At 57.2% G+C, this 26624-nt stretch overlaps 1 protein-coding gene across 1 annotated transcript in view; it reads left to right on the plus strand.

Annotated features, from left to right (window-relative positions):
• The window catches only part of ikbkg (inhibitor of nuclear factor kappa B kinase regulatory subunit gamma), a 64996-nt gene extending 38643 nt beyond the window's left edge, over positions 1-26353 (plus strand). The window contains exons 8-14 of the mRNA XM_087985279.1: positions 5801-5919; positions 8286-8438; positions 9542-9632; positions 10914-11045; positions 20508-20650; positions 22911-22975; positions 25668-26353. Coding sequence (XP_087841405.1) covers positions 5801-5919; positions 8286-8438; positions 9542-9632; positions 10914-11045; positions 20508-20650; positions 22911-22975; positions 25668-25804 — 840 coding nt within the window. The 3' untranslated portion in view covers positions 25805-26353. The remainder of the gene's footprint in view (positions 1-5800; positions 5920-8285; positions 8439-9541; positions 9633-10913; positions 11046-20507; positions 20651-22910; positions 22976-25667) is intronic.
• Positions 26354-26624: the final 271 nt, after the last annotated feature.

Below are 26624 nucleotides of genomic sequence, written 5' to 3' on the forward strand. Positions count from 1 at the left end.
TGAGAGGTGTGGGGTATATCAGTGTGTTACAGTGAGGGGTGTGGGGTATATCAGTGTGTTACAGTGAGGGGTGCAGGGTATATCAGTGTGTTACAGTGAGAGGTGTGGGGTATATCAGCGTGTTACAGTGAGGGGTGCGGGGTGTGTCAGTGTGTTACAGTGAGGGGTGTGGTGTATATCAGTGTGTTACAGTGAGGGGTGTGGTGTATATCAGTGTGTTACAGTGAGGGGTGTGGGGTATATCAGTGTGTTACAGTGAGGGGTGTGGGATATATCAGTGTGTTACAGTGAGGGGTGTGGTGTATATCAGTGTGTTACAGTGAGGGGTGTGGGATATATCAGTGTGTTACAGTGAGGGGTGTGGGGTATATCAGTGTGTTACAGTGAGGGGTGTGGGATATATCAGTGTGTTACAGTGAGGGGTGTGGGGTATATCAGTGTGTTACAGTGAGGGGTGTGGGGTATATCAGTGTGTTACAGTGAGGGGTGTGGTGTATATCAGGGTGTTACAGTGACGGGTGTGGGGTATATCAGTGTGTTACAGGGAGGGGTGCGGTGTATATCAGTGTGTTACAGTGAGGGGTGTGGGGTATGTCAGGGTGTTACAGTGAGGGGTGTGGGGTATATCAGTGTGTTACAGTGCGGGGTGTGGGGTATATCAGGGTGTTACAGTGAGGGGTGTGGGGTATATCAGGGTGTTACAGTGAGGGGTGTGGGGTATATCAGAGTGTTACAGTGAGGGGTGTGGGGTATATCAGTGTGTGACAGGGAGGGGTGCGGGGTATATCAGTGTGTTACAGTGAGGGGTGTGGGGTATATCAGGGTGTTACAGTGAGGGGTGTGGGGTATATCAGTGTGTTACAGTGAGGGGTGTGGGGTATATCAGTGTGTTACAGTGAGGGGTGTGGGGTATATCAGTGTGTTACAGTGAGGGGTGTGGGGTATGTCAGGGTGTTACAGGGAGGGGTGCGGGGTATATCAGGGTGTTACAGTGAGGGGTGTGGGGTATATCAGTGTGTTACAGTGAGGGGTGTGGGATATATCAGTGTGTTACAGTGAGGGGTGCGGTGTATATCAGTGTGTTACAGTGAGGGGTGTGGGGTATATCAGGGTGTTACAGTGAGGGGTGTGGGGTATATCAGGGTGTTACAGTGAGCGGTGTGGGGTATATCAGGGTGTTACAGTGAGGGGTGTGGGGTATATCAGTGTGTTACAGTGAGGGGTGTGGAGTATATCAGTGTGTTACAGTGAGGGGTGTGGGGTATGTCAGGGTGTTACAGTGAGGGGTGCGGGGTATATCAGGGTGTTACAGTGAGGGGTGCGGGGTATATCAGGGTGTTACAGTGAGGGGTGCGGGGTATATCAGGGTGTTACAGTGAGGGGTGTGGGGTATATCAGTGTGTTACAGTGAGGGGTGTGGGGTATGTCAGGGTGTTACAGGGAGGGGTGCGGGGTATATCAGGGTGTTACAGGGAGGGGTGCAGTGTATATCAGTGTGTTACAGTGAGGGGTGCAGTGTATATCAGTGTGTTACAGTGAGGGGTGTGCGGTATATCAGTGTGTTACAGTGAGGGGTGTGGGGTATATCAGGGTGTTACAGTGAGGGGTGTGGGGTATATCAGTGTGTTACAGTGAGGGGTGTGGGGTATATCAGTGTGTTACAGTGAGGGGTGTGGGATATATCAGTGTGTTACAGTGAGGGGTGTGGGGTATGTAAGGGTGTTACAGGGAGGGGTGCGGGGTGTATCAGGGTGTTACAGTGAGGGGTGTGGGATATATCAGTGTGTTACAGTGAGGGGTGTGGGGTGTATCTGTGTGTTACAGTGAGGGGTGTGGGGTATGTCAGGGTGTTACAGGGAGGGGTGCGGGGTATATCAGGGTGTTACAGGGAGGGGTGCGGTGTATATCAGTGTGTTACAGTGAGGGGTGTGCGGTATATCAGTGTGTTACAGTGAGGGGTGTGGGATATATCAGTGTGTTACAGTGAGGGGTGTGGGGTATGTCAGGGTGTTACAGGGAGGGGTGCGGGGTGTATCAGGGTGTTACAGTGAGGGGTGTGGGATATATCAGTGTGTTACAGTGAGAGGTGCGGGGTATATCAGTGTGTTACAGTGAGGGGTGTGGGGTATATCAGGGTGTTACAGTGAGGGGTGTGGGGTATATCAGTGTGTTACAGTGAGGGGTGTGGGGTATATCAGGGTGTTACAGTGAGGGGTGCGGGGTATATCAGTGTGTTACAGTGAGGGGTGTGGGGTATATCAGGGTGTTACAGTGAGGGGTGTGGGGTATATCAGTGTGTTACAGTGAGGGGTGTGGGGTATGTCAGGGTGTTACAGGGAGGGGTGCGGGGTATATCAGGGTGTTACAGGGAGGGGTGCGGTGTATATCAGGGTGTTACAGTGAGGGGTGTGCGGTATATCACTGTGTTACAGTGAGGGGTGTGGGATATATCAGTGTGTTACAGTGAGGGGTGTGGGGTATGTCAGGGTGTTACAGGGAGGGGTGCGGGGTATATTAGGGTGTTACAGGGAGGGGTGTGGGGTATATCAGTGTGTTACAGCGAGGGGTGTGGGGTATATCAGGGTGTTACAGTGAGGGGTGTGGGGTATATCAGGGTGTGGGGTATATCAGTGTGTTACAGTGAGGGGTGTGGGGTATATCAGTGTGTTACAGTGAGGGGTGTGGGGTATATCAGTGTGTTACAGTGAGGGGTGTGGGGTATATCAGTGTGTTACAGTGAGGGGTGCGGTGTATATCAGTGTGTTACAGTGAGGGGTGCGGGGTATATCAGTGTGTTACAGTGAGGGGTGCGGTGTATATCAGTGTGTTACAGTGAGGGGTGTGGGGTATATCAGTGTGTTACAGTGACGGGTGTGGGGTATATCAGTGTGTTACAGTGAGGGGTGTGGGGTATATCAGTGTGTTACAGTGAGGGGTGCGGTGTATATCAGTGTGTTAGAGTGAGGGGTGTGGGGTATATCAGTGTGTTACAGTGAGGGGTGTGGGGTATATCAGTGTGTTACAGTGAGGGGTGTGGGGTATATCAGGGTGTTACAGTGAGGGGTGTGGGGTATATCAGGGTGTTACAGTGAGGGGTGCGGGGTATATCAGTGTGTTACAGTGAGGGGTGTGGGGTATATCAGTGTGTTACAGTGAGGGGTGTGGGGTATATCAGTGTGTTACAGTGAGGGGTGTGGGGTATATCAGTTTTTTTACAGTGAGGGGTGCGGGGTATATCAGTGTGTTACAGTGAGGGGTGTGGGGTATATCAGTGTGTTACAGTGAGGGGTGTGGGATATGTCAGGGTGTTACAGTGAGGGGTGTGGGGTATATCAGTGTGTTACAGTGAGGGGTGTGGGGTATATCAGGGTGTTACAGTGAGGGGTGTGGGGTATATCAGGGTGTTACAGTGAGGGGTGCAGTGTATATCAGTGTGTTACAGTGAGGGGTGCGGAGTATATCAGTGTGTTACAGTGAGGGGTGTGGGGTATATCAGTGTGTTACAGTGAGGGGTGTGGGGTATATCAGTGTGTTACAGTGAGGGGTGTGGGGTATATCAGGGTGTTACAGTGAGGGGTGCGGGGTATATCAGTGTGTTACAGTGAGGGGTGTGGGGTATATCAGTGTGTTACAGTGAGGGGTGTGGGGTATATCAGTGTGTTACAGTGAGTGGTGCGGGGTATATCAGTGTGTTACAGTGAGGGGTGTGGGGTATATCAGTGTGTTACAGTGAGGGGTGTGGGGTATATCAGGGTGTTACAGTGAGGGGTGCGGGGTATATCAGTGTGTTACAGTGAGGGGTGTGGGGTATATCAGGGTGTTACAGTGAGGGGTGTGGGATATATCAGGGTGTTACAGTGAGGGGTGTGGGGTATGTCAGGGTGTTACAGTGAGGGGTGCGGGGTATATCGGTGTGTTACAGTGAGGGGTGTGGGGTATATCAGGGTGTTAGAGTGAGGGGTGTGGGGTATATCAGTGTGTTAGAGTGAGGGGTGTGGGGTATATCAGTGTGTTACAGTGAGGGGTGTGGGGTATATCAGTGTGTTACAGTGAGGGGTGTGGGGTATATCAGGGTGTTACAGTGAGGGGTGTGGGGTATATCAGTGTGTTACAGTGAGGGGTGTGGGGTATATCAGGGTGTTACAGTGAGGGGTGTGGGGTATATCAGTGTGTTACAGTGAGGGGTGTGGGGTATATCAGTGTGTTACAGTGAGGGGTGTGGGGTATATCAGTGTGTTACAGTGAGGGGTGTGGGGTATATCAGGGTGTTACAGTGAGGGGTGCGGTGTATATCAGGGTGTTACAGGGAGGTGTGTGGGGTATATCAGTGTGTTACAGTGAGGGGTGTGGGGTATATCAGGGTGTTACAGTGAGGGGTGTGGGGTATATCAGGGTGTTACAGTGAGGGGTGTGGGGTATATCAGTGTGTTACAGTGAGGGGTGTGGGGTATATCAGGGTGTTACAGTGAGGGGTGTGGGGTATATCAGGGTGTTACAGTGAGGGGTGTGGGGTATATCAGTGTGTTACATTGAGGAGTGTGGGGTATATCAGTGTGTTACAGTGAGGGGTGTGGGGTATATCAGTGTGTTACAGTGAGGGGTGTGGGATATATCAGGGTGTTACAGTGAGGGGTGTGGGGTATATCAGTGTGTTACAGTGAGGGGTGTGGGATATATCAGGGTGTTACAGTGAGGGGTGTGGGGTATATCAGGGTGTTACAGTGAGGGGTGTGGGGTATATCAGGGTGTTACAGTGAGGGGTGTGGGATATATCAGTGTGTTACAGTGAGGTGTGTGGGGTATATCAGTGTGTTACAGGGAGGGGTGTGGGGTATATCAGTGTGTTACAGTGAGGGGTGTGGGGTATATCAGGGTGTTACAGTGAGGGGTGTGGGGTATATCAGTGTGTTACAGTGAGGGGTGTGGGGTATATCAGGGTGTTACAGTGAGGGGTGCGGTGTATATCAGTGTGTTACAGTGAGGGGTGTGGGGTATATCAGTGTGTTACAGTGAGGGGTGTGGGGTATATCAGTGTGTTGCAGTGAGGGGTGTGGGGTATATCAGTGTGTTACAGTGAGGGGTGTGGGGTATATCAGTGTGTTACAGTGAGGGGTGTGGGGTATATCAGGGTGTTACATTGAGGGGTGTGGGGTATATCAGGGTGTTACAGTGAGGGGTGTGGGGTATATCAGTGTGTTACAGTGAGGGGTGTGGGGTATATCAGTGTGTTACAGTGAGGGGTGTGGGGTATATCAGGGTGTTACAGTGAGGGGTGTGGGGTATATCAGTGTGTTACAGTGAGGGGTGTGGGGTATATCAGGGTGTTACATTGAGGGGTGTGGGGTATATCAGGGTGTTACAGTGAGGGGTGTGGGGTATATCAGTGTGTTACAGTGAGGTGTGTGGGGTATATCAGTGTGTTACATTGAGGGGTGTGGGGTATATCAGTGTGTTACAGTGAGGGGTGTGGGGTATATCAGGGTGTTACAGTGAGGGGTGTGGGGTATATCAGTGTGTTGCAGTGAGGGGTGTGGGGTATATCAGTGTGTTACAGTGAGGGGTGTGGGGTATATCAGTGTGTTACAGTGAGGGGTGTGGGGTATATCAGTGTGTTACAGTGAGGGGTGTGGGGTATATCAGTGTGTTACATTGAGGGGTGTGGGGTATATCAGGGTGTTACAGGGAGGGGTGTGGGGTATATCGGTGTGTTACAGTGAGGGGTGTGGGGTATATCAGGGTGTTACAGTGAGGGGTGCGGAGTATATCTGACTGGCGCTTTCTGTCTCTCTCTGTGTTGCAGCAAATGAGTGAAGACCAGGCGTCTCTGAAAGCTCAGGTGACCTCTCTCCTCGCTGAGCTGCAGGAGAGTCAGCACAGGGTGGAACTGAAGTCAGGGACTTGCTCTGAGCTGGAAAAGAAGTGAGTAAATTCCCCAGCTCTCTCTCCCCGAACTCCATCACCCACTGTCAGGAGGTGACAGGGATAGGGAGGGGCTGTAGGGGGTGGAGGAGGGGACAGGGATAGGGAGGGGGTGGAGGGGGTGTAGGGGGCTGGAGGAGGGGGCGGGAATAGGGAGGGGACGGGGATAGGGAGGGGGTGTAGGGGCTGGAGGAGGGGACGGAGATAGGGAGGGGGTGTAGGGGCTGGAGGAGGGGACGGAGATAGGGAGGGGGTGTAGGGGCTGGAGGAGGGGACGGAGATAGGGAGGGGGTGTAGGGGCTGGAGGAGGGGACGGAGATAGGGAGGGGGTGTAGGGGCTGTAGGAGGGGATGGAGATAGGGAGGGGGTGTAGGGGCTGGGGGAGGGGACGGGGATAGTGAGGGGGTGTAGGGTCTAGAGGAGGGGACGGGGATAGGGAGGGGGTGTAGGGGCTGTAGGAGGGGACGGGGATAGGGAGGGGGTGTAGGGGCTGGAGGAGGGGACGGGGATAGGGAGGGGGTGTAGGGGCTGGAGGAGGGGACGAGGATAGGGAGTGGATGTAGGGGCTGGAGGAGGGGACGGAGATAGGGAGGGGGTGTAGGGGCTGGAGGAGGTGACGGAGATAGGGAGGGGGTGTAGGGGCTGGAGGAGGGGACGGAGATAGGGAGGGGGTGTAGGGGCTGGATGAGGGGACAGAGATAGGGAGGGGGTGTAGGGGCTGGAGGAGGGGACGGAGATAGGGAGGGGGTGTAGGGGCTGTAGGAGGGGACGGGGATAGGGAGGGGGTGTAGGGACTGGAGGAGGGGACGGGGATAGGGAGGGGGTGTAGGGGCTAGAGGAGGGGACGAGGATAGGGAGTGGATGTAGGGGCTGGAGGAGGGGACGGAGATAGGGAGGGGGTGTAGGGGCTGGAGGAGGGGACGGAGATAGGGAGGGGGTGTAGGGGCTGGATGAGGGGACAGAGATAGGGAGGGGGTGTAGGGGCTGGAGGAGGGGACGGGGATAGGGAGGCGGTGTAGGGGCTGGAGGAGGGGACGGAGATAGGGAGGGGGTGTAGGGGCTGGAGGAGGGGACGGGGATAGGGAGCGGATGTAGGGGCTGGAGGAGGGGACGGAGATAGGGAGGGGGTGTAGGGGCTGGAGGAGGTGACGGAGATAGGGAGGGGGTGTAGGGGCTGGAGGAGGGGACGGAGATAGAGAGGGGGTGTAGGGGCTGTAGGAGGGGACAGAGATAGGGAGGGGGTGTAGGGGCTGGAGGAGGGGACGGAGATAGGGAGGGGGTGTAGGGGCTGGAGGAGGGGACGGAGATAGGGAGGGGGTGTAGGGGCTGGAGGAGGGGACGGGGATAGGGAGGGGGTGTAGGGGCTGGAGGAGGGGACGGAGATAGGGAGGGGGTGTAGGGGCTGGAGGAGGGGACGGAGATAGGGAGGGGGTGTAGGGGCTGTAGGAGGGGACAGAGATAGGGAGGGGGTGTAGGGGCTGGAGGAGGGGACGGAGATAGGGAGGGGGTGTAGGGGCTGGAGGAGGGGACGGAGATAGGGAAGGGGTGTAGAGTCTGGAGGAGGGGACAGAGATAGGGAGGGGGTGTAGGGGCTGGAGGAGGGGACGGGGATAGGGAGGGGTTGTAGGGGCTGGAGGAGGGGACGGAGATAGGGAGGGGTTGTAGGGGCTGGAGGAGGGGACAGAGATAGGGAGGGGGTGTAGGGTCTAGAGGAGGGGACGGGGATAGGGAGGGGGTGTAGGGGCTGGAGGAGGGGACGGGGATAGGGAGGGGTGTAGGGGCTGGAGGAGGGGACGGGGATAGGGAGGGGGTGTAGGGGCTGGAGGAGGGGACGGGGATAGGGAGGGGTTGTAGGGGCTGGAGGAGGGGACGGAGATAGGGAGGGGGTGTAGGGGCTAGAGGAGGGGACGGGGATAGGGAGAGGATGTAGGGGCTGGAGGAGGGGACGGAGATAGGGAGGGGGTGTAGGGGCTGGAGGAGGGGACGGGGATAGGGAGGGGATGTAGGGGCTGGAGGAGGGGACGGAGATAGGGAGGGGGTGTAGGGGCTGGAGGAGGTGACGGGGATAGGCAGGGGGGTGACGGGGATAGGGAGGGGGTGTAGGGGATAGGGAAGGGGTGTAGGGGACCAGGAGGGGGTGACGGGGATAGGAACAGGGTGATGGGGATAGGGAGGGGTTGACGGGGAAAGGGAGCAGGTGTTGGGGATAGGGAGGGGGTGACGTGGATGGGGAGGGGATGACGGGGATGGGGAGGGGGGTGACGGGGATGCGGAGGGTGTGTCCAGGATAGGGAGGCTCCCACTGTGGTCTGTAGGAGGCGATGGTGTGCCCCTTGCCCTGGTCCTCTCACTGTCTGACCCGGCAGGTGCCGAACCACAGAGCTGCGTGTGCGGGTGCTGGAGCAGGAGATGGATGCTCAGAAGAAACAGGCCAGTGTTACAATCGATCAGCTGCGATTGGCCGTACACAGCTATGAGTCAGCACTGAAAACTGAACGACAGAACGCATCTGAGGACAAGTGAGTCATCTCCAGCACCAGGAGAGATACATCACCCTCACCCTGAAACCCCTCGATTAGGTTCCAGTCTGTAACTCCCTCCTGGGGAATCTGTTATTCTGTATATAAACCACCCCGAACCCCTCGATTAGATCCCAGTCTGTAACTCCCTCCTGGGGAATCTGTTATTCTGTATATAAACCACCCCGAACCCCTCGATTAGATCCCAGTCTGTAACTCCCTCCCGGGGTATCTGTTATTCTGTATATAAACCCCACTCCGAACCCCTCGATTAGATTCCAGTCTGTAACTCCCTCCCGGGGTATCTGTTATTCTGTATATAAACCACCCCGAACCCCTCGATTAGATTCCAGTCTGTAACTCCCTCCCGGGGTATCTGTTATTCTGTATATAAACCACCCCGAACCCCTCGATTAGATTCCAGTCTGTAACTCCCTCCCAGGGTATCTGTTATTCTGTATATAAACCCCACCCCGAACCCCTCGATTAGATCCCAGTCTGTAACTCCCTCCCGGGGTATCTGTTATTCTGTATGTAAACCCCACCCCGAACCCCTCGATTAGATCCCAGTCTGTAACTCCCTCCCGGGGTATCTGTTATTCTGTATGTAAACCCCACCCCGAACCCCTCGATTAGATTCCAGTCTGTAACTCCCTCCCGGGGTATCTGTTATTCTGTATATAAACCCCACCCCGAACCCCTCGATTAGATCCCAGTCTGTAACTCCCTCCCGGGGTATCTGTTATTCTGTATATAAACCACCCCGAACCCCTCGATTAGATCCCAGTTTGTAACTCCCTCCCGGGGTATCTGTTATTCTGTATATAAACTCCCCCGAACCCCTCGATTAGATTCTAGTCTGTAACTCCCTCCCGGGGTATCTGTTATTCTGTATATAAACTCCCCCGAACCCCTCGATTAGATTCTAGTCTGTAACTCCCTCCCGGAGTATCTGTTATTCTGTATATAAACCACCCCGAACCCCTCGATTAGATTCTTGTCTGTAACTCCCTCCTGGCCTCTGGAGGTTCCTGGTTCTGGGAGATTGCTCGAGGAGTGATTGCTGTCAGTTTGTTGACCCTGTTGCTCTGTCCTGCCTCCAGACGGAAACTTGCTCAGCTGCAAGCAGCCTATCACCAACTCTTCCTCGATTATGATCAAGTTATGAAGAGGCGCGGGGACCAGTCAAGCCAGGTAAACTGGAATTTCCTCTCCTGGCTGTGGGACGCTCCCGTGCAGCTAATCACACATCGTCAGAGCGTACCAGGAACACAGGACCACATTGAACACAGAGCGACTGGCTCAGAGATCTCTCACTGACAGGGTGGTCAGGGCGGGGGAGGGGAGAGACCTCCCCAGGCATTTCAGAGGGTGGTGGGATTCCACAGACATATTGAAAGAGAAGGGGAGAGAGAGAGAGACAGAGAGAGAGACAGAGACAGAGAGAGACAGAGACAGAGAGACAGAGACAGAGACAGAGAGAGAGAGACAGAGAGAGAGAGACAGAGAGAGAGAGACAGAGAGAGAGAGACAGAGACAGAGAGAGACAGAGACAGAGAGAGACAGAGACAGAGAGAGAGAGACAGTGTGAGCAAGGTAAGGAGAGAGAGAGCGCACGCAAGGTAAACAAAGAGAGAGAACAAGGTAGAGAGAGAGCGAGGTAAGAGAGAGAGAGCGAGCACGCAAGTTAAGGAGAGAGAGAGCAAGGTATAGAGAGAGAGAGAAAGAATGAGAGAGAGACAGCGCAAGGTAAAGAGAGTGAGAGAGAGAAAAAGAGAGAGCGAGAGACAAACAGCACGGAAACAGACCCTTCAGCCCGACCGGTCTGTGCCAGCCCTTATCCGAAACTGCACTAGTCCCACTCCTGCCCCATATCCCTTCAAACCTTCCCCATTCAATGTTGTAACTGCACCCACATCCACCAGTTCCTCAGGAAGGTCCTTTCACAGAGAGAGAGGGAGAGATAGAGAGGGACAGGGAAAGAGAGCAGGAGAGAGGCAGTGAGACAGAGACCCTCATGTTTTGGCTGCTTTGTTGGGGGGGGGACAGTGGTTTTAACATTGGGCTGTAGAGCATCAAAGGGGGAAGTCAGGAACCCAGTGCCTTACCCAGAAGGCGGGGTTGGGGGGGGGGGGAAGAGAGGTGGGTTCCCTCCCATAAAGGAGGCAGCTACTGGAGGGATAGGAGGGAGATGGTGGTTCCTGTACTGAGGCCAGGCGATGGACTTATAATCCAGATCAACTGCAGACTGATTGAGGGATAGGCTGGAGGAGGGGGGCTGAATGGCCTCCTGTGTAACAGGCTGGAGGGGGAGGAGGAGATGATTGGCCATAGAGCGTGCGAGAGACTGAGGGAGGGAGCGAATGAGGGAGGGAGCGAATGAGGGAGGGAGAGAATGAGGGAGGGAGCGAATGAGGGAGGGAGCGAATGAGGGAGGGAGTACTGGAGGCTGTAACGTTACCCCTTGCTATGCAGGAAGAGATCCTGCAGCAGCTGAGGGAGGCAGAGGATGCTCTAGTTCTGAAACAGGAGCTGATCGATAAACTGAAGGAGGATGCAGAGAGGATGAAGATGGACCTGGAGACTATCCCTGTCCTCAACGCCCAGGTACCTGGTGTCTCTCGGTCTGTGTCAGACCAAATCTAACTGTTTCTCTCTCTCTATCTCTCTCTCTGTGTGTGTCAGTCCATCTCTCTCTCTCTCTCTGAACATTTCTGTATCTCTTTCAGTCTCTCTCCGTTTCTCGCTTTCCCTCTGTCCCTCGCCGTCCTGCCCGTCCCCCTCTCTCTATCCCTGTCTCTCACAGTCCCTCTGTCCCTCTCTCTGACCGTACCCCCCTCTGACGGTGTCTCTGTCCCCCTCGCTAACCTTATCTCTGCTGTCTCTCTGACCGTCCCTGTCTCCCTCTCTGACCGTACCCCCCCCTGACAGTGTCTCTGTCCCCCTCGCTAACCTTATCTCTGACCGTCTCTCTGTCTCCCTCTGACAGTGTCTCTGTCCCCCTCACTAACCTTATCTCTGACCATACCCCCTCTCTGACAGTGTCTCTGTCCCCCTCACTAACCTTATCTCTGACCGTCCCTCTGTCTCCCCCTCTGACAGTGTCTCTGTCCCCCTCACTAACCTTATCTCTGACCGTCCCTCTGTCTCCCTCTCTGACAGTGTCTCTGTCCCCCTCACTAACCTTATCTCTGACCGTCCCTCTGTCTCCCCCTCTGACAGTGTCTCTGTCCCCCTCACTAACCTTATCTCTGACCGTCCCTCTGTCTCCCCCTCTGACAGTGTCTCTGTCCCCCTCACTAACCTTATCTCTGACCGTCCCTCTGTCTCCCCCTCTGACAGTGTCTCTGTCCCCCTCACTAACCTTATCTCTGACCGTCCCTCTGTCTCCCTCTCTGACAGTGTCTCTGTCCCCCTCACTAACCTTATCTCTGACCGTCCCTCTGTCTCCCCCTCTGACAGTGTCTCTGTCCCCCTCACTAACCTTATCTCTGACCGTCCCTCTGTCTCCCCCTCTGACGGTGTCTCTGTCCCCCTCACTAACCTTATCTCTGACCGTCCCTCTGTCTCCCCCTCTGACAGTGTCTCTGTCCCCCTCACTAACCTTATCTCTGACCGTCCCTCTGTCTCCCCCTCTGACAGTGTCTCTGTCCCCCTCACTAACCTTATCTCTGACCGTCCCTCTGTCTCCCCCCTCTGACAGTGTCTCTGTCCCCCTCACTAACCTTATCTCTGACCGTCCCTCTGTCCCCCTCTCTGACAGTGTCTCTGTCCCCCTCACTAATCTTATCTCTGACGGTGTCTCTGTCCCCCCCTCTGACAGTGTCTCTGTCCCCCTCACTAACCTTATCTCTGACCGTCCCTCTGTCTCCCCCTCTGACAGTGTCTCTGTCCCCCTCACTAACCTTATCTCTGACCGTCCCTCTGTCTCCCCCTCTGACAGTGTCTCTGTCCCCCTCACTAACCTTATCTCTGACCGTCCCTCTGTCTCCCCCCCTGACAGTGTCTCTGTCCCCCTCACTAACCTTATCTCTGACCATCCCTCTGTCTCCCCCCCTGACAGTGTCTCTGTCCCCCTCACTAACCTTATCTCTGACCGTCCCTCTGTCTCCCTCTGACAGTGTCTCTGTCCCCCTCACTAACCTTATCTCTGACCGTCCCTCTGTCTCCCCCCCTGACAGTGTCTCTGTCCCCCTCACTAACCTTATCTCTGACCGTCCCTCTGTCTCCCCCCCTGACAGTGTCTCTGTCCCCCTCACTAACCTTATCTCTGACGGTCCCTCTGTCTCCCCCTCTGACAGTGTCTCTGTCCCCCTCACTAACCTTATCTCTGACCGTCCCTCTGTCTCCCCCTCTGACAGTGTCTCTGTCCCGCTCACTAACCTTATCTCTGACCGTCCCTCTGTCGCCCCCTCTGACCGTGTCTCTGTCCCCCTCACTAACCTTATCTCTGACCGTCCCTCTGTCTCCCCCTCTGACAGTGTCTCTGTCCCGCTCACTAACCTTATCTCTGACCGTCCCTCTGTCTCCCCCTCTGACAGTGTCTCTGTCCCCCTCACTAACCTTATCTCTGACCGTCCCTCTGTCTCCCCCTCTGACAGTGTCTCTGTCCCCCTCACTAACCTTATCTCTGACCGTCCCTCTGTCTCCCCCTCTGACAGTGTCTCTGTCCCCCTCACTAACCTTATCTCTGACCGTCCCTCTGTCTCCCCCTCTGACAGTGTCTCTGTCCCCCTCACTAACCTTATCTCTGACCGTCCCTCTGTCTCCCTCTCTGACAGTGTCTCTGTCCCCCTCACTAACCTTATCTCTGACCGTCCCTCTGTCTCCCCCCCTCTGACAGTGTCTCTGTCCCCCTCACTAACCTTATCTCTGACCGTCCCTCTGTCTCCCCCCTCTGACAGTGTCTCTGTCCCCCTCACTAACCTTATCTCTGACCGTCCCTCTGTCTCCCCCTCTGACAGTGTCTCTGTCCCCCTCACTAACCTTATCTCTGACCGTCCCTCTGTCTCTCCCCCTCTGACAGTGTCTCTGTCCCCCTCACTAACCTTATCTCTGACCGTCCCTCTGTCTCCCCCTCTGACAGTGTCTCTGTCCCCCTCACTAACCTTATCTCTGACTGTCCCTCTGTCTCCCTCTCTGACAGTGTCTCTGTCCCCCTCACTAACCTTATCTCTGACCGTACCCCCCTCTGACAGTGTCTCTGTCCCCCTCACTAACCTTATCTCTGACCGTCCCTCTGTCTCCCCCTCTGACAGTGTCTCTGTCCCCCTCACTAACCTTATCTCTGACCGTACCTCTGTCTCCCCCTCTCTGACAGTGTCTCTGTCCCCCTCACTAACCTTATCTCTGACCGTCCCTCTGTCCCCCCCTCTGACAGTGTCTCTGTCCCCCTCACTAACCTTATCTCTGACCGTCCCTCTGTCCCCCCCCTCTGACAGTGTCTCTGTCCCCCTCACTAACCTTATCTCTGACCGTACCTCTGTCTCCCCCCCTCTGACAGTGTCTCTGTCCCCCTCACTAACCTTATCTCTGACCGTCCCTCTGTCTCCCTCTCTGACAGTGTCTCTGTCCCCCTCACTAACCTTATCTCTGACCGTCCCTCTGTCTCCCCCTCTGACAGTGTCTCTGTCCCCCTCACTAACCTTATCTCTGACCGTCCCTCTGTCTCCCCCTGACAGTGTCTCTGTCCCCCTCACTAACCTTATCTCTGACCGTCCCTCTGTCTCCCCCTGACAGTGTCTCTGTCCCCCTCACTAACCTTATCTCTGACCGTCCCTCTGTCTCCCCCTCTGACAGTGTCTCTGTACCTCTCACTAACCTTATCTCTGACCGTCCCTCTGTCTCTCCCCCTCTGACTGTGTCTCTGTCCCCCTCACTAACCTTATCTCTGACCGTCCCTCTGTCCCCCCCTCTGACAGTGTCTCTGTCCCCCTCACTAACCTTATCTCTGACCGTCCCTCTGTCCCCCCCCTCTGACAGTGTCTCTGTCCCCCTCACTAACCTTATCTCTGACCGTACCTCTGTCTCCCCCCCTCTGACAGTGTCTCTGTCCCCCTCACTAACCTTATCTCTGACCGTCCCTCTGTCTCCCTCTCTGACAGTGTCTCTGTCCCCCTCACTAACCTTATCTCTGACCGTCCCTCTGTCTCCCCCTCTGACAGTGTCTCTGTACCTCTCACTAACCTTATCTCTGACCGTCCCTCTGTCTCTCCCCCTCTGACTGTGTCTCTGTCCCCCTCACTAACCTTATCTCTGACCGTCCCTCTGTCTCCCCCTCTGACGGTGTCTCTGTCCCCCTCACTAACCTTATCTCTGACCGTCCCTCTGTCTCCCCCTCTGACGGTGTCTCTGTCCCCCTCACTAACCTTATCTCTGACCGTCCCTCTGTCTCCCCCTCTGACAGTGTCTCTGTCCCCCTCACTAACCTTATCTCTGACCGTCCCTCTGTCTCCCCCTCTGACAGTGTCTCTGTCCCCCTCACTAACCTTATCTCTGACCGTCCCTCTGTCCCCCCCTCTGACAGTGTCTCTGTCCCCCTCACTAACCTTATCTCTGACCGTCCCTCTGTCTCCCCCCCTGACGGTGTCTCTGTCTCCCTCACTAACCTTATCTCTGACCGTACCCCCCTCTGACAGTGTCTCTGTCCCCCTCACTAACCTTATCTCTGACCGTCCCTCTGTCTCCCTCTCTGACAGTGTCTCTGTCCCCCTCACTAACCTTATCTCTGACCGTCCCTCTGTCTCCCTCTCTGACAGTGTCTCTGTCCCCCTCACTAACCTTATCTCTGACCGTCCCTCTGTCTCCCTCTCTGACAGTGTCTCTGTCCCCCTCACTAACCTTATCTCTGACCGTCCCTCTGTCTCCCCCTCTGACAGTGTCTCTGTCCCCCTCACTAACCTTATCTCTGACCGTCCCTCTGTCTCCCCCTCTGACAGTGTCTCTGTCCCCCTCACTAACCTTATCTCTGACCGTCCCTCTGTCTCCCTCTGACAGTGTCTCTGTCCCCCTCACTAACCTTATCTCTGACCGTCCCTCTGTCTCCCTCTCTGACAGTGTCTCTGTCCCCCTCACTAACCTTATCTCTGACCGTCCCTCTGTCTCCCTCTGACAGTGTCTCTGTCCCCCTCACTAACCTTATCTCTGACCGTCCCTCTGTCTCCCCCCTCTGACAGTGTCTCTGTCCCCCTCACTAACCTTATCTCTGACCGTCCCTCTGTCTCCCCCCTCTGACAGTGTCTCTGTCCCCCTCACTAACCTTATCTCTGACCGTCCCTCTGTCTCCCCCTCTGACAGTGTCTCTGTCCCCCTCACTAACCTTATCTCTGACCGTCCCTCTGTCTCCCCCTCTCTGACAGTGTCTCTGTCCCCCTCACTAACCTTATCTCTGACCGTCCCTCTGTCTCCCCCTCTGACAGTGTCTCTGTCCCCCTCACTAACCTTATCTCTGACCGTCCCTCTGTCCCCCCCCTCTGACAGTGTCTCTGTCCCCCTCACTAACCTTATCTCTGACCGTCCCTCTGTCTCCCTCTCTGACAGTGTCTCTGTCCCCCTCACTAACCTTATCTCTGACCGTCTCTCTGTCTCCCTCTCTGACAGTGTCTCTGTCCCCCTCACTAACCTTATCTCTGACCGTCCCTCTGTCCCCCCCTCTGACAGTGTCTCTGTCCCCCTCACTAACCTTATCTCTGACCGTCCCTCTGTCTCCCCCTCTCTGACAGTGTCTCTGTCCCCCTCACTAACCTTATCTCTGACCGTCCCTCTGTCTCCCCCTCTGACGGTGTCTCTGTCCCCCTCACTAACCTTATCTCTGACCGTCCCTCTGTCTCCCCCTCTGACAGTGTCTCTGTCCCCCTCACTAACCTTATCTCTGACCGTCCCTCTGTCTCCCCCCCTCTGACAGTGTCTCTGTCCCCCTCACTAACCTTATCTCTGACCGTCCCTCTGTCTCCCTCTGACAGTGTCTCTGTCCCCCTCACTAACCTTATCTCTGACCGTCCCTCTGTCTCCCCCTCTGACGGTGTCTCTGTCCCCCTCACTAACCTTATCTCTGACCGTCCCTCTGTCTCCCCCTCTGACAGTGTCTTGTCCCCCTCACTAACCTTATCTCTGACCGTCCCTCTGTCTCCCCCTCTGACAGTGTCTCTGTCCCCCTCACTAACCTTATCTCTGACCGTCCCTCTGTCTCCCCCTCTGACAGTGTCTCTGTCCCCCTCACTAACCTTATCTCTGACCGTCCCTCTGTCTCCCTCTCTGACAGTGTCTCTGTCCCCCTCACTAACCTTATCTCTGACCGTCCCTCTGTCTCCCTCTCTGACAGTGACTCTGTCCCCCTCACTAACCTTATCTCTGACCGTCCCTCTGTCTCCCTCTCTGACAGTGTCTCTGTCCCCCTCACTAACCTTATCTCTGACCGTCCCTCTGTCTCCCTCTGACGGTGTCTCTGTCCCCCTCACTAACCTTATCTCTGACTGTCCCTCTGTCTCCCCCCCTCTGACAGTGTCTCTGTCCCCCTCACTAACCTTATCTCTGACCGTCCCTCTGTCTCCCTCTGACAGTGTCTCTGTCCCCCTCACTAACCTTATCTCTGACCGTCCCTCTGTCTCCCTCTCTGACAGTGTCTCTGTCCCCCTCACTAACCTTATCTCTGACCGTCCCTCTGTCCCCCTCTGACAGTGTCTCTGTCCCCCTCACTAACCTTATCTCTGACCGTCCCTCTGTCCCCCCCTCTCTGACAGTGTCTCTGTCCCCCTCACTAACCTTATCTCTGACCGTCCCTCTGTCTCCCTCTCTGACAGTGTCTCTGTCCCCCTCACTAACCTTATCTCTGACTGTCCCTCTGTCTCCCCCCCTCTGACAGTGTCTCTGTCCCCCTCACTAACCTTATCTCTGACCGTCCCTCTGTCTCCCCCTCTCTGACAGTGTCTCTGTCCCCCTCACTAACCTTATCTCTGACCGTCCCTCTGTCTCCCCCTCTGACAGTGTCTCTGTCCCCCTCACTAACCTTATCTCTGACCGTCCCTGTCTCCCCCTCTGACAGTGTCTCTGTCCCCCTCACTAACCTTATCTCTGACCGTCCCTCTGTCTCCCCCTCTGACAGTGTCTCTGTCCCCCTCACTAACCTTATCTCTGACCGTCCCTCTGTCTCCCTCTCTGACAGTGTCTCTGTCCCCCTCACTAACCTTATCTCTGACCGTCCCTCTGTCTCCCCCTCTGACAGTGTCTCTGTCCCCCTCACTAACCTTATCTCTGACCGTCCCTCTGTCTCCCCCTCTGACAGTGTCTCTGTCCCCCTCACTAACCTTATCTCTGACCGTCTCTCTGTCTCCCTCTCTGACAGTGTCTCTGTCCCCCTCACTAACCTTATCTCTGACCGTCCCTCTGTCTCCCCCTCTCTGACGGTGTCTCTGTCCCCCTCACTAACCTTATCTCTGACCGTCCCTCTGTCTCCCCCTCTCTGACGGTGTCTCTGTCCCCCTCACTAACCTTATCTCTGACCGTCCCTCTGTCTCCCCCTCTGACAGTGTCTCTGTCCCCCTCACTAACCTTATCTCTGACCGTCCCTCTGTCTCCCCCTCTGACAGTGTCTCTGTCCCCCTCACTAACCTTATCTCTGACCGTCCCTCTGTCTCCCCCTCTGACAGTGTCTCTGTCCCCCTCACTAACCTTATCTCTGACCGTCCCTCTGTCTCCCCCTCTGACAGTGTCTCTGTCCCCCTCACTAACCTTATCTCTGACCGTCCCTCTGTCTCCCCCTCTGACAGTGTCTCTGTCCCCCTCACTAACCTTATCTCTGACCGTCCCTCTGTCTCCCCCTCTGACAGTGTCTCTGTCCCCCTCACTAACCTTATCTCTGACCGTCCCTCTGTCTCCCCCTCTGACAGTGTCTCTGTCCCCCTCACTAACCTTATCTCTGACCGTCCCTCTGTCTCCCCCTCTGACAGTGTCTCTGTCCCCCTCACTAACCTTATCTCTGACCGTCCCTCTGTCTCCCTCTCTGACAGTGTCTCTGTCCCCCTCACTAACCTTATCTCTGACCGTCCCTCTGTCTCCCTCTCTGACAGTGTCTCTGTCCCCCTCACTAACCTTATCTCTGACCGTCCCTCTGTCCCCCCTCTGACAGTGTCTCTGTCCCCCTCACTAACCTTATCTCTGACCGTCCCTCTGTCTCCCCCTCTGACAGTGTCTCTGTCCCCCTCACTAACCTTATCTCTGACCGTCCCTCTGTCTCCCTCTCTGACAGTGTCTCTGTCCCCCTCACTAACCTTATCTCTGACCGTCTCTCTGTCTCCCCCTCTGACAGTGTCTCTGTCCCCCTCACTAACCTTATCTCTGACCGTCCCTCTGTCTCCCCCTCTGACAGTGTCTCTGTCCCCCTCACTAACCTTATCTCTGACCGTCCCTCTGTCTCCCCCTCTGACGGTGTCTCTGTCCCCCTCACTAACCTTATCTCTGACCGTCCCTCTGTCTCCCTCTCTGACAGTGTCTCTGTCCCCCTCACTAACCTTATCTCTGACCGTCCCTCTGTCTCCCTCTCTGACAGTGTCTCTGTCCCCCTCACTAACCTTATCTCTGACCGTCCCTCTGTCTCCCCCTCTGACAGTGTCTCTGTCCCCCTCACTAACCTTATCTCTGACCGTCCCTCTGTCTCCCCCTCTGACAGTGTCTCTGTCCCCCTCACTAACCTTATCTCTGACCGTCCCTCTGTCTCCCCCTCTCTGACAGTGTCTCTGTCCCCCTCACTAACCTTATCTCTGACCGTCCCTCTGTCTCCCCCTCTGACAGTGTCTCTGTCCCCCTCACTAACCTTATCACTGACCGTCCCTCTGTCTCCCCCTCTGACAGTGTCTCTGTCCCCCTCACTAACCTTATCACTGACCGTCCCTCTGTCTCCCCCTCTGACAGTGTCTCTGTCCCCCTCACTAACCTTATCTCTGACCGTCCCTCTGTCTCCCCCTCTGACAGTGTCTCTGTCCCCCTCACTAACCTTATCTCTGACCGTCCCTCTGTCTCCCCCTCTGACAGTGTCTCTGTCCCCCTCACTAACCTTATCTCTGACCGTCCCTCTGTCTCCCCCTCTGACAGTGTCTCTGTCCCCCTCACTAACCTTATCTCTGACCGTCCCTCTGTCTCCCCCTCTGACAGTGTCTCTGTCCCCCTCACTAACCTTATCTCTGACCGTCTCTCTGTCTCCCCCTCTGACAGTGTCTCTGTCCCCCTCACTAACCTTATCTCTGACCGTCCCTCTGTCCCCCCTCTGACAGTGTCTCTGTCCCCCTCACTAACCTTATCTCTGACCGTCCCTCTGTCTCCCCCTCTCTGACAGTGTCTCTGTCCCCCTCACTAACCTTATCTCTGACCGTCCCTCTGTCTCCCCCTCTGACAGTGTCTCTGTCCCCCTCACTAACCTTATCACTGACCGTCCCTCTGTCTCCCCCTCTGACAGTGTCTCTGTCCCCCTCACTAACCTTATCTCTGACCGTCCCTCTGTCTCCCCCTCTGACAGTGTCTCTGTCCCCCTCACTAACCTTATCACTGACCGTCCCTCTGTCTCCCCCTCTGACAGTGTCTCTGTCCCCCTCACTAACCTTATCTCTGACCGTCCCTCTGTCTCCCCCTCTGACAGTGTCTCTGTCCCCCTCACTAACCTTATCTCTGACCGTCCCTCTGTCTCCCCCTCTGACAGTGTCTCTGTCCCCCTCACTAACCTTATCTCTGACCGTCCCTCTGTCTCCCCCTCTGACAGTGTCTCTGTCCCCCTCACTAACCTTATCTCTGACCGTCCCTCTGTCTCCCCCTCTGACAGTGTCTCTGTCCCCCTCACTAACCTTATCTCTGACCGTCCCTCTGTCTCCCCCTCTGACAGTGTCTCTGTCCCCCTCACTAACCTTATCTCTGACCGTCCCTCTGTCTCCCTCTGACAGTGTCTCTGTCCCCCTCACTAACCTTATCTCTGACCGTCCCTCTGTCTCCCCCTGACAGTGTCTCTGTCCCCCTCACTAACCTTATCTCTGACCGTCCCTCTGTCTCCCCCTCTGACAGTGTCTCTGTCCCTCTGTCTGTGTGCAGGCCGAGGTGTTTAAAGCGGATTTTCTCGCTGAGCGCCAGGCGCGTGAGGAGCTTCATGAGCAGAAGGAACTGCAGCAGAAACGATTCGCTACCTTACAGATGGAGTACAATAAACTCCGGACGGAGCATGAGGAGAGCACTCGGTGAGTGACGCTACTCCCCCCAGATTCTCCCTCCTGTTGGCGATGCTCACGGCCTGGCCCCTGTGTGGGCTGAATGTTCCCTGCCCCTTGCCAGCCCAAGCCTGGGTATTGTCCAGATCTTGCTGCATTTGGACCCGGACTGCTTCAGTACCTGAGGGAGGAGGGGGGGCAATGGTGCTGGACCTTGTACAAACATCAGGGGACACCCCCTTTTTCTGACCCCAGGGTGGAGGGAACGTTGGGTGGTTGGGTTCAGGACCCTCCCTCAGGAACTCCTGTAGAGATATCCAGGAGCTCAGATTGTTGAACAGTGCCCTCTGCGGTAGATCAAGCCAAGGCCCTTTGAGCACACTCTGCCCTCCTGGCCCTGCTGAGACACAATATCAGCATTCGGAGACCCCCAATCATGGAGGCACTACCACCCGGCTGGCTCAGGGCTCTCACTCACTCCCTCCCTCCCACTCTGACCATCTCTCTCTCACTCCCTCCCTCCCTCCCACTCTGACCATCTCTCTCTCACTCCCTCCCTCCCTCCCACTCTGACCATCTCTCTCTCACTCACTCCCTCCCTCCCACTCTGACCATCTCTCTCTCACTCACTCCCTCCCTCCCACTCTGACCATCTCTCTCTCACTCACTCCCTCCCTCCCACTCTGACCATCTCTCTCTCACTCACTCCCTCCCTCCCACTCTGACCATCTCTCTCTCACTCACTCCCTCCCTCCCACTCTGACCATCTCTCTCTCACTCCCTCCCTCCCTCCCACTCTGACCATCTCTCTCTCACTCACTCCCTCCCTCCCTCCCACTCTGACCATCTCACTCTCTCACTCCCTCCCTCCCACTCTGACCATCTCACTCTCTCACTCCCTCCCTCCCACTCTGACCATCTCACTCTCTCACTCCCTCCCTCCCACTCTGACCATCTCTCTCTCTCTCTCACTCCTTCCCTCCCACTCTGACCATCTCTCTCTCACTCACTCCCTCCCTCCCACTCTGACCATCTCTCTCTCTATCCCTCCCTCCCACTCTGACCATCTCTCTCTCTCACTCACTCCCTCCCACTCTGACCATCTCTCTCTCGCTCACTCCCTCCCTCCCACTCTGACCATCTCTCTCTCGCTCACTCCCTCCCTCCCACTCTGACCATCTCTCTCTCGCTCACTCCCTCCCTCCCACTCTGACCATCGCTCTGTCTCCCTCCCTCCCACTCTGACCATCTCTCTCTCACTCACGCCCTCCCTCCCTCCCACTCACTCACTCCCTCCCTCCCTCCCACTCACTCACTCACTCACTCCCTCCCTCCCACCCTCCCACTCTGACCATCTCTCTCTCGCTCACTCCCTCCCTCCCACTCTGACCATCTCTCTCTCACTCACTCCCTCCCTCCCACTCTGACCATCTCTCTCTCACTCACTCCCTCCCTCCCACTCTGACCATCTCTCTCTCACTCACTCCCTCCCTCCCACTCTGACCATCTCTCTCTCACTCCCTCCCTCCCTCCCACTCTGACCATCTCTCTCACTCACTCCCTCCCTCCCTCCCACTCTGACCATCTCACTCTCTCACTCCCTCCCTCCCACTCTGACCATCTCACTCTCTCACTCCCTCCCTCCCACTCTGACCATCTCACTCTCTCACTCCCTCCCTCCCACTCTGACCATCTCTCTCTCTCTCTCACTCCTTCCCTCCCACTCTGACCATCTCTCTCTCACTCACTCCCTCCCTCCCACTCTGACCATCTCTCTCTCTATCCCTCCCTCCCACTCTGACCATCTCTCTCTCTCACTCACTCCCTCCCACTCTGACCATCTCTCTCTCGCTCACTCCCTCCCTCCCACTCTGACCATCTCTCTCTCGCTCACTCCCTCCCTCCCACTCTGACCATCTCTCTCTCGCTCACTCCCTCCCTCCCACTCTGACCATCGCTCTGTCTCCCTCCCTCCCTCCCACTCTGACCATCTCTCTCTCACTCACGCCCTCCCTCCCTCCCACTCACTCCCTCCCTCCCTCCCTCCCACTCACTCACTCCCTCCCTCCCTCCCACTCACTCACTCACTCACTCCCTCCCTCCCTCCCTCCCACTCTGACCATCTCTCTCTCTCTCTCACTCACTGCCTCGCTCCCTCCTGCCATCCCTGGCCACATCTCTTGTTCCCTCTCTGACCACGTCTCTCTCTCTTCCCTTCCGCCCGCCCCCCCACCCCCCCACCCACCCACCCACCGGCTTGGCCTGAAATCTGTTGTTTCCCGTCCAACAGCAATCACATCGAGGAACTGCAACGCCGTCACAATGACAGCCCGCGGCTCCTGCCCCCTGGGCCAGGTCAGTGGATACTGTCTCAGTATGGGAGGGTCAGTGCTGAGGGAGCGGGGGCTGTGGGAGGGTCAGTGCTGAGGGAGTGGGTGCTGTGGGAGGGTCAGTGCTGAGGGAGTGGGTGCTGTGGGAGGGTCAGTGCTGAGGGAGCGGGTGCTGTGGGTGGGTCAGTGCTGAGGGAGTGGGTGCTGTGGGAGGGTCAGTGCTGTGGGTGTGGGTGCTGTGGGTGGGTCAGTGCTGAGGGAGTGGGTGCTGTGGGAGGGTCAGTGCTGAGGGAGTGGGTGCTGTGGGAGGGTCAGTGCTGAGGGAGTGGGTGCTGTGGGAGGGTCAGTGCTGAGGGAGTGGGTGCTGTGGGAGGGTCAGTGCTGAGGGAGTGGGTGCTGTGGGAGGGTCAGTGCTGAGGGATCGGGGGCTGTGGGAGGGTCAGTGCTGAGGGAGTGGGTGCTGAGGGACGGTCAGTGCTGAGGGAGTGGGTGCTGAGGGAGGGTCAGTGCTGAGGGAGCGGGCGCTGTGGGAGGGTCAGTGCTGAGGGAGCGGGCGCTGTGGGAGGGTCAGTGCTGAGGGAGCGGGCGCTGTGGGAGGGGCAGTGCTGAGGGAGCGGGCGCTGTGGGAGGGGCAGTGCTGAGGGAGCAGGCGCTGTGGGAGGGTCAGTGCTGAGGGAGCGGGCGCTGTGGGAGGGGCAGTGCTGAGGGAGCGGGCGCTGTGGGAGGGTCAGTGCTGAGGGAGTGGGCGCTGAGGGAGCGGGTGCTGTGGGAGGGTCAGTGCTGAGGGAGTGGGTGCTGTGGGAGGGTCAGTGCTGAGGGAGTGGGTGCTGTGGGAGGGTCAGTGCTGAGGGAGCGGGCGCTGTGGGAGAGTCAGTGCTGAGGGAGTGGGCGCTGTGGGAGAGTCAGTGCTGAGGGATTGGGCGCTGTGGGAGAGTCAGTGCTGAGGGAGTGGGCGCTGTGGGAGGGTCAGTGCTGAGGGAGTGGGTGCTGTGGGAGGCTCAGTGCTGAGGGAGCGGGCGCTGTGGGAGGGTCAGTGCTGAGGGAGTGGGCGCTGAGGGAGCGGGTGCTGTGGGAGGGTCAGTGCTGAGGGAGTGGGTGCTGTGGGAGAGTCAGTGATGAGGGAGTGGGCGCTGTGGGAGAGTCAGTGCTGAGGGAGTGGGCGCTGTGGGAGAGTCAGTGCTGAGGGAGTGGGCGCTGTGGGAGGGTCAGCGCTGAGGGAGTGGGCGCTGTGGGAGGGTCAGCGCTGAGGGAGTGGGTGCTGAGGGACGGTCAGTGCTGAGGGAGCGGGCGCTGTGGGAGGGTCAGTGCTGAGGGAGTGGGCGCTGTGGGAGGGTCAGTGCTGAGGGAGCGGGCGCTGTGGGAGGGTCAGTGCTGAGGGAGGGGGCGCTGTGGGAGGGTCAGTGCTGACGGAGTGGGCGCTGTAGGAGGGTCAGTGCTGAGGGAGTGGGCGCTGTGGGAGGGTCAGTCTGAGGGAGCGGGGGCTGTGGGAGGGTCAGTGCTGAGGGAGTGGGTGCTGAGGGACGGTCAGTGCTGAGGGAGCGGGCGCTGTGGGAGGGTCAGTGCTGAGGGAGCGGGTGCTGTGGGAGGGTCAGTGCTGAGGGAGTGGGCGCTGTGGGAGGGTCAGTGCTGAGGGAGGGGGCGCTGTGGGAGGGTCAGTGCTGACGGAGTGGGCGCTGTGGGAGGGTCAGTGCTGAGGGAGTGGGTGCTGTGGGAGGGTCAGTGCTGAGGGAGTGGGCGCTGTGGGAGGGTCAGTGCTGAGGGAGTGGGTGCTGTGGGAGGGTCAGTCCTGAGGGAGTGGGCGCTGTAGGAGGGTCAGCGCTGAGGGAGTGGGTGCTGTGGGAGGGTCAGTGCTGAGGGAGCGGGTGCTGTGGGAGGGTCAGTGCTGAGGGAGTGGGCGCTGTGGGAGGGTCAGTGCTGAGGGAGGGGGCGCTGTGGGAGGGTCAGTGCTGAGGGAGCGGGTGCTGTGGGAGGGTCAGTGCTGAGGGAGCGGGCGCTGTGGGAGGGTCAGTGCTGAGGGAGCGGGTGCTGTGGGAGGGTCAGTGCTGAGGGAGTGGGTGCTGTGGGAGGGTCAGCGCTGAGGGAGTGGGCGCTGTGGGAGGGTCAGTGCTGAGGGAGGGGGCGCTGTGGGAGGGTCAGTGCTGAGGGAGTGGGGGCTGTGGGAGGGTCAGTGCTGAGGGAGTGGTGAGCTGTGGGAGGGTCAGTGCTGAGGGAGTGGGTGCTGTGGGAGGGTCAGTGCTGAGGGAGTGGGCGCTGTGGGAGGGTCAGTGCTGAGGGAGTGGGCGCTGTGGGAGGGTCAGTGCTGAGGGAGTGGGGGCTGTGGGAGGGTCAGTGCTGAGGGAGTGGGCGCTGTGGGAGGGTCAGTGCTGAGGGAGCGGGCGCTGTGGGAGGGTCAGTGCTGAGGGAGCGGGTGCTGTGGGAGGGTCAGTGCTGAGGGAGTGGGTGCTGTGGGAGGGTCAGTGCTGAGGGAGTGGGTGCTGTTGGAGGGTCAGTGCTGAGGGAGCGGGCGCTGTGGGAGGGTCAGTGCTGAGGGAGTGGGTGCTGTGGGAGGGTCAGTGCTGAGGGAGTGGGTGCTGTGGGAGGGTCAGTGCTGAGGGAGTGGGCGCTGTGGGAGGGTCAGTGCTGAGGGAGTGGGCGCTGTGGGAGGGTCAGTGCTGAGGGAGTGGGGGCTGTGGGTGAGTTTGCTGGTTTCTGAGGTGCCCCCTCTCTCTCTCTCTCAGGTAATTACTTCAGCAGCGGGAACACCATTCCGTTCAATGCCCCGGCCGACCAGCCAGATTACCGCTGCCCCAAGTGCCAGTACCTGGCGCCTGACATGGATACACTGCAAATCCATGTCATGGACTGTATACAGTGAGTGGGCCCCCCCTCCCATGTCTCTCTGCGCCCCTCCCCACCCCTCTCCCACCCCCACCCCACATCCAGGAGGACAAGCAGAGAGCAAGTCTCCATCCTTGTACAAAGAGAACCATTTCTCCTCTCTCCATCTCTCTCTCTCGCGCGTGGGTTTCGGGCTGTCCAATCGGACGGCATTTTGAACTCCCCCCCCCCTCACCCCCTCGTTAGTTTCTGGGGAGGGGGGGGAGCATAGGCGGTGGTCACCGAATTGGGAGAGGGTCTCTCTCTCTCTCTCTCGCTCTGCGACACGGTCATGAGGGGTCAGCTCAGTGAACGGCCATGTCGCCTCCCGGCTGGACGGACGAAGTGAGTTATTCGCCGCCAGGATATTCAGGAATCCTCCCTCCCTCCCCCACCACCTGCCATTTCCGAAAGGCTGGGAATAAATCGGAAGCGCGGATTCGACACACTGCAGCCTGTTATAGTCGGAGAACAGCACCTGAACTTCGCAACGGCCTGTGATCTTTCTCCAGTGAACAAATAAAATATTTTATCTATGTACCGCACAGATATCTGTACACTGCCTGGTGTCTCTCAGTCCCCCCTTTCTCTCAGGGAGATATCTGTACACTGACTGGTGTCTCTCAGTCCCCTCTCTCTCTCAGGGAGATATCTGAACACTGCCTGGTGTCTCTCAGTCCCCTCTCACAGGGAGATATCTGTACACTGACTGGTCTCTCTCAGTCCCCTCTCTCTCTCTCTCAGGGAGATATCTGTACACTGACTGGTGTCTCTCAGTCCCCTCTCACAGGGAGATATCTGTACACTGACTGGTGTCT

The sequence above is a fragment of the Chiloscyllium plagiosum genome, unplaced genomic scaffold (assembly GCF_037043375.1).
Source record: "Chiloscyllium plagiosum isolate Xiang-an unplaced genomic scaffold, Cpla_swu_hap1 HiC_scaffold_51, whole genome shotgun sequence".
Classification (NCBI taxonomy): Eukaryota; Metazoa; Chordata; class Chondrichthyes; order Orectolobiformes; family Hemiscylliidae; genus Chiloscyllium; species Chiloscyllium plagiosum.